Below are 6,964 nucleotides of genomic sequence, written 5' to 3'. Positions count from 1 at the left end.
CAGACATGGAGTCCAGCCCAAGGGCAACAGCAACTTCTGATTTGCAAGTATTCCTCTTTCCTATTTGCACCTCCAGCCTCTCTCTTTTCCCCCTCTTGCATTTCTTGCCTTTTGAACACCTTTGTAAGTTAAATTCCCTCAGTCTGAAATACCAAGAATGATTCCTGACCGGATCCTGGAGCATAACTGGTAGAAGGTTGGGGTATGAAGCCAACCAGGCTTATGTCCTTGTGTCACTTCATGCTCCCTGTGCACAGTCTACATGGGTGATCTTATCCACGGTCTCTGCTTTACCATTTGGGCCAAAGGCTCCCAAATTAAGATTTGCAGCCCACACCTGAGATCCATGCCCACCTACCTCATGGCTCCCGGTGGATGTCACAGTGGCACCTCATCTTCAACACTAAGCTGAGCTTATTCTCTTCTTCATCAAACCTGCTTCTATGACATCCTTTTCTATTTCAAGTCAGTCAATCACTGATCACCCACCCAGCCCTCCAAGCTGAAAAAACTTTGCTGTTATCTCTCCTGGACCTCTCCACATCTAATCAGCAGCCAAGCCCTTTCGATTAGACGTCCTAATTACATCAATATTCAATTCCCTCCATTGCCTCTGTTCATATCCTAATTCAGGCTCTTATGTCTCACCTAAATTATTGCCATGCAACTACCAGAGGGCAGTGTGTATATATGGGTGTGTGCAAATTTTAATTTTGATGTAACATGCATCAAAATTACCACACATGGACTCTTGACCAGCAGTTTTGCCTCAATTTCAGGCTCCATTCCATTTTTGAAATATCAGGACAATCTTCCCAAAATGTTAAAAATGATTGCATCACTCCTCATTTTTAATATGTCTGTCATCTGCTAAGCATAAAAACAGCCTCCTTTGGAGTTCTCTTGGTGGCTCAGCAGTTAACAAACCTGACTAGGACCCATGAGGATGCAGGTTCGATCCCTGGTTTCACTCAGTGGGTTAAGGACCCCCAGTTGCTGTGGCTGTGGTGTAGGCCAGCAGCTGTAGCTCTGATTCGCCCCCTAGCCTGGAAACTTGACATGCCGCAGGTGCAGCCCTAAAAAGCAAAACAAAAGCAAAAACAAAACACCCTCGTTGTAGCCTAACAGAGCCTATGAGATCTGGCTCCTGCCTAAGTTCCTAGCTCATCAGTCCCCCTCGTCCCCTGCCAGTTACCAAACAGGGACTCATGAGCAGCCTCTGCAAAGTTCACATCCAACTATACAAGAGGTCTCCAAAGGAAGGAGCTATGAATGCCTTTGACCTTCACGCATTTGCCTACCCCTTTGCTCTGGAATGCTTTTCTCTTCCCTCATGTGCTGCTGGTCTGTTTTTCCTTCAAGCTCTTAGAGGACTTCCTGATTATGTCCCACCTCTTCCTCCACGGTCATAAAATCACAACTTCCAGAACACCTGGCGCATTCCTATTTGAATACATTACATTGTGTCTAATTACGTATCCAGCCATCCCATCCCACCCCCACTGCCACTTAGACTGTAAACTCTTTGAAGGCAGGGATGTGCCTTCATCTTTGCATTTCTAGCACTGAGCCTGATACCTAACACTTGTTAAATGTGCCGTATATGTCTGCAGAGTGAAGAGAGCTAAAGCCTGAGGAAGAAGAATCTTTGTGAGAAAGAGTGGGGACTGGGAGGGAGAGGCAGAGTCTGAAGAGCCCTGAGGGGTTGCTGTGGGAAACGAGTTTTCCCAGTTCAGCGTTCGGCCACGGGGCGGTGCTGCTCTGAATGACAGCCTGATACCAAGGAAGGATCCCCACCAGGAGGCAGACATTCCTCCTCTGCCTACCCAGCCCAGCCACACACCCCACTCTGGCCTGGTAAGAGAGCCAAGTCTTAAAGAGGTTGCTTGCTTTAGGTGTCTCCCCAGCAACTGATGATGTTCACCCCTATGCTCTCCTGTGATTGGCTTAGTGAGAATGGCAAGGGCAGTTATGGGAAGTGAGCTGGTGAACCATGATCTGGGAAGGGACCTGGGGGACCTGGGTTAGCTAGTTAGTAGCTCCTAACCCACTGTGAGGATATGGATCATGAGCTGAGCCGGGGAGCTGCACTGCTACGGCTGCTACACCTTCTGTGGCTGCTGCCCCACTCCTGGACTGCCCCCGAAGGTATGACAGCACCTGCCCTTTGCTTCTCTCCTGACTGCCTGAGAGCCTAGGGAGGCAACCCAGGGCATCTGCAAAGGAACCTTGTGTTTGTAAGCAGTGTGTGTGTTATGAGAGAGTGGAAACGGTAGCAGAATGGGGGAAGAGAGCTCTGGTGGATGCATGGCCAACGATATCAGAGGCAATTCATATGTCCCATTTAAGACAATCTCTTCAAGGCATATGGAAATTCCCAGGTTAGGAGACTGAACTGGAGCTGTAGCTGCCAGCCTACACCACAGCCACAGCCACACAAGATTCTTAACCCACTGATCAAGGCCAGGGATTGAACCTGCAGCCGCACGGACTAGTTGGGTTCTAACCCGCTGAGCCACAAGGGGAACTCCTAAAGCAGAGATTACTACATCCATTTTATAGATGAAGAAAATGAGACTTAGAGTGTAAGTAACCTGTGCAAGTTTACACAGTTGGAAAGTGGGAGAGCTGGGATTTGAACAAAACAAGTTATTTCCACTGTTCCTGCTTAGGAGTCTGCTCTGCACTCTGTCATCAATTCACCCTTGGTTTTTAAAAAGGCTTTTGACTTTATTGGTCCTTAGTTTCCTTCTCTGAAAAGGATGGGGCAGTTTGGAGAATAATCTGGAAGATCCCTCTGGGTATTGGATTTTGAGTAGAAGATTTCCTGCTGGCCAGGAGTTGCAAAGAATGGGAATTATTGGGAGTTCCTTTTGTGGCTCAGTGGTAATGAACCTGACTAGGATCCATGAGGACGCAGGTTCAATCCCTGGCCTCGCCCAGTGGGTTAAGCATCCAGGCATTGCCGAGAGCTGTGGTGTAGGTCGCAGATAAGGCTCATATCTCACGTTGCTGTGGCTGTGGTGTAGGCTGGCAGCTGCAGCTCCAATTGGACCCCTAGCCTGCAAGGTTTGCAGGGTTGAGGGAAGGGAAGATATTTTCAGAGAGGCCTAGTGTTAATGAAGTGGCTGAAAAGAAGCCTGGAGACCGGCTTTTCAGTCTACCGTGTGTGTCTGAGGATAGGATGGGGACAATGTCGCCTAGGGCTTAGGGAGGCCAAGCCATTCTTCACTCACCCAGGTGAAGACTGGGGAATCCACCCAGCCCCTTCACACGTCAGTACGATGGCCTCCTGGAAATCAGACTAAGGCCTTCCTTTTGGGAGAGTGTAGCCCTGTGCCAGGATGCATGGTTTGGGGAGCAGAATGCAGGCTAGATTTCAGCTGCCTTTTACCTCCTTGGCTGGGTGCCTTTGTGCAAAAAGCACAACCAACATTGTGACTCCGAATCTGTCACTTTAGGCAGGAGAGCTTTTTTGCTTTTCTCAACTTTAGACAGTTGGCCTTTGTGTGTGTGTGTGTGTGTTTTAGGGCAGCGTATGGAAGTTCCCAGGCTAGGGGTCAAATCAGAGCTGCACCTACCAGCCTACACCACAGCCACAGCAACGCCTGATCCAATGTGCATCTGCTATCTACACCACAGCTCACGGCAACACCAGATCCTTAACCCACTGAGCAAGGCCAGGGATCAACCCTCATCCTCATGTATACTAGGCGGGTTCTTAACCCACTGAGCCACAATTGGAACTCCTGATAGCTGGCCCTTTATAGGCTAGGAAAGTCTGGAGAGACCCCTTAATTTTCTTTCTTTTTTTTTTGTCTTTTTGCCTTTTTTTGAGCTCTTCAGCGGCATATGGAGGTTCCCAGGCTAGGGGTCGAATCGGAGCTGTGGCCGCCAGCCTACACCAGGGCCACAGCAACGTGGGATCCGAGCAGCATCTGAAACCTACACCACAGCTCATGGCAACACCAGATCCTTAACCCACTGAGCAAGGCCAGGGATCGAACCCACAATCTCATGTTTCCTAGTCAGATTCGTTAACCACTGCACCACAACGGGAACTCTGAGACCCCGTAATTTTCTTTATCGTCCCCATTGGGAGGGAGAGCCTAGGTGACAGACACAGGAGGCTGCCACCTCTCTAAACCCCACCCTGTCTCTCTTGCAGCTCCTGGTCCAGGGTGGAGGGATGAGCTGCAAAACCACACGTTCCAGTACACAATGTACTGCCAGGATGGGAATCCCGAAGTGGGACTCTCCGAGGTCTATGATGGGGACCAGCTTTTCTCCTTCAACTTTTCCCAGAACATCCGAGTGCCTCGCCTGCCTGAATTTGCGGACTGGGCTCACCAGATTGAAGACACTCCTGCCATTTTCTTTGACAAAGGATTCTGCCGAGAGATGATCGAAAAAATTGGCCCAGTGTTTGAAGGGAAAATCCCAGTGTCTAGAGGTCAGGGGTTTTTTTTGGGGGGGGGGAGGGGGATGAGGGGGTGAGTGGGCTTCACTCTTAACCTGAATTATACACTGAATTACTCCCCTTCTCATCAGCTCCCCATCTCTCAGGCTTTCTGCTCCCTCCCCCCCCCCCCCCCCCCCCCCCCCCGCCTCCACCCCGGACCTTGATATTTCTGCCACTCATGGTTTGCCCTCTGTTTTTGCTGTGGGGCAAAAGACAAGACCCTAGGAACTTGTCTTCCTCGAAACTATTTATTGAACTCGATGAATTCAATAGGGACCCCTGGATGTCTACCGAGTATCATTAGCCCTTGTGCTACAACGCTTAGCAAGATGGGAGGGGAGCATGGAAGTGTCTGAGGATGTGCCTGCGTTTTAGTGGGAAGACAGCACTGATCCGACACCAAAGTGAGGTCTAGATAGGAAGTGCGGCAGGCAGTAGCCGGGAGGAAGACCTTCTCAGAGCCTGCATCATCTCTCCTCCCCAAAGCCCATGCCCTTTGACCCTGTCTCTGCCCTCCCTTCTGTATGCCGCGTCCCCGCCACACAGAGATGTCACCTGAGCTCCTGGCGTCTTTCCCTCACACCTCAATCCCTTCGCAGGGTTACCCATCGCTGAGGTGTTCACGCTGAAGCCCCTGGAGTTTGGCAAACCCAACACACTGGTCTGTTTTGTCAGTAACCTCTTCCCACCCGCACTGACGGTGACCTGGGAGCATCACTCTGCCCCTGTGGAAGGAGTCGGGCCCACTTTTGTCTCCGCCACGGATGACCTCAGCTTCCAGGCCTTTACTTATTTAAACTTCACACCGACACCCTCTGACCTTTTCTCCTGCGTCGTGACTCATGAGATCGACGGCTACGTAGCAATCTCTTACTGGGGTGAGACCCTTCTTTCCTGGAAAGTTGATTTCTCGGGGGGGGGGGCAAAAAAGACCCACGGGAGGGCTTCTTTTTCCCACTCGGCCCTTGTTTCTCCTTCTGAGCCCACCTCAACTTTCCATGCCTCAGTTTCTCCCTTGTCATCCTAGACACCCACCACTCACGGCTTCCCCCGGGCCTCCAGGCTGACCTCCTCCTGCTTTTTCCAGTGCCCCAGAATGCGCTGCCCTCAGACCTCCTGGAGAACGTGCTGTGCGGTGTGGCCTTTGGCCTGGGTGTGCTGGGAATCATTGTTGGCTTAGTCCTCATCATCTACTCTCGGAAGCCTTGCTCAGGTGGTACCTCAGGGCATCTGGGGGTGTGGAGACAAAGGCGCATGCGCGGAGGGTCCACCGAGCCTTGGACCCTTGGGTGGCGAGGCCTGTCTCGGGCACAGTGGGACATCCTCTTAGTTGAGGTCTCAGTGCCACACACCCCCTTATAGATCACAAGAGTGGCTCTGAGCGGGAGAGGAGTGACGGTGGGAGGTGCAGGCAGGACGCCGGGAGTTGATGGGGAGTCAAGGAGCGATCAACTTCTGTGGGGTGTGTTGCAGGCTGGGAGGGGCCTTTGAGGAAGAGGAGGACCCACTGAAGGCTTTCCTCCATCCTTCTCTCTCCTCAGCCTGATTCTCCCTGGCCAGAGTCCGGTGCCAGCAGCTGCAGTCATCCAAGCAGGAGGCATTCAGCTTTCTCACCTCCTGCCCAGGATCTCTCCTTCTTAGAGCAGAAGTCCTTGGGACGCTGTGCGTGCCTGCTCTGCTCTCCGTGGTACTGGATCCAGGGGAACCCCGAGTGGCCTTCCTATCCCTACGACATCGCTGCCATGTCAAGGCAATAAATCTCATTTTTTAATATCGGTGTGGCTCTTTTTTAACTCATGATATTTATTTCTGGATGTTTTAACTTGAGTAGGTTGTCATTTCCAATCCAGTATGCTCTAACCTGAACACAGCTTTGCCCTCCTTAGGGAGAGAAATAGGAAAACCCTTACTCCTCAGCCGACTCCCCTGCTCTGGTCTCAGCCCAACAGGATGGCTTTCACTCCTATCAGTTTGTGCAAAATATGGGAGAAGTGAAAGCAGAACCACTTTCTGATAATCTGCTTGCAAAATGGTGGAAGAAGCTGCTCCAGAGGTTTTTTTGCCCTTTACTGTTTGTGAAAATGTTTACGCCTAGTCTAGGCTGCCTTAAGAAATATATAACTGGGGAGTTCCCACTGTGGCTCAGTGGGTTATGAACCTGACTAGTATCCATGAGGATGCAGTTTCGATCCCTAGCCTCACTCAGTGGGTTAAGGATCTGGCGTTGCCGTGACTGTGGTGTAGGCTGGCAGCTGCAGCTCCCATTCTGACCCCTAGCCTCCTAGGAACTTTTTTAAGGGCCGCACATCCGGCCCTTAAAAATATATATATACGTGTGTGTGTCTGTGTGTGTAAAACTGCCTTATATGTGTGTGTGTGTGTGTGTGCGTGTGTGTGTGTAAAACTGCCTTCAACCTTCAGCATAGTTGGGAAAACAAGAGCTCAAAAGTGGGAAAAATAAGGGTTCAGATGTTAGTCTGAACTCAGTCATACTCATTTCTT

At 50.8% G+C, this 6,964-nt stretch overlaps 1 protein-coding gene across 2 annotated transcripts; it reads left to right on the top strand.

Moving 5' to 3' along the window:
- Positions 1 to 1,975: 1,975 nt before the first annotated feature.
- LOC125136103 (HLA class II histocompatibility antigen, DM alpha chain) lies at positions 1,976 to 6,233 on the top strand. 2 transcript variants are annotated; one of them, XM_047796760.1, is made up of 5 exons: positions 1,976 to 2,148; positions 4,169 to 4,453; positions 5,062 to 5,340; positions 5,490 to 5,675; positions 6,004 to 6,233. In XM_047796760.1, the coding sequence occupies exons 1-5, from the start codon at positions 2,061 to 2,063 to the stop codon at positions 6,006 to 6,008; spliced, it is 843 nt and encodes a 280-aa protein (XP_047652716.1). In that variant the 5' UTR covers positions 1,976 to 2,060; the 3' UTR covers positions 6,009 to 6,233. The 2 variants fall into 2 exon arrangements, with proteins under 2 accessions (XP_047652716.1, XP_047652717.1); XM_047796761.1 differs by having other exon boundaries at positions 1,977 to 2,148; positions 5,550 to 5,675.
- The last annotated feature ends 731 nt before the right edge of the window (positions 6,234 to 6,964 follow it).

This window comes from Phacochoerus africanus, chromosome 9, assembly GCF_016906955.1.
Source record: "Phacochoerus africanus isolate WHEZ1 chromosome 9, ROS_Pafr_v1, whole genome shotgun sequence".
Classification (NCBI taxonomy): Eukaryota; Metazoa; Chordata; class Mammalia; order Artiodactyla; family Suidae; genus Phacochoerus; species Phacochoerus africanus.
This window is presented reverse-complemented; position numbering and strand designations above follow the sequence as displayed.

What these genes read in the sequence shown, in the direction of transcription:
- LOC125136103 (XM_047796760.1), top strand. Translation starts at nt 2,061, where the DNA reads ATGGATCATGAGCTGAGCCGGGGAGCTGCACTGCTACGGCTGCTACAC. An exon ending in CTCCTGGACTGCCCCCGAAG is followed by an intron (nt 2,149 to 4,168) that starts GTATGACAGCAC and finishes TCTCTCTTGCAG; the next exon opens with CTCCTGGTCCAGGGTGGAGG. An exon ending in CGTAGCAATCTCTTACTGGG is followed by an intron (nt 5,341 to 5,489) that starts GTGAGACCCTTC and finishes TTGTCATCCTAG; the next exon opens with ACACCCACCACTCACGGCTT.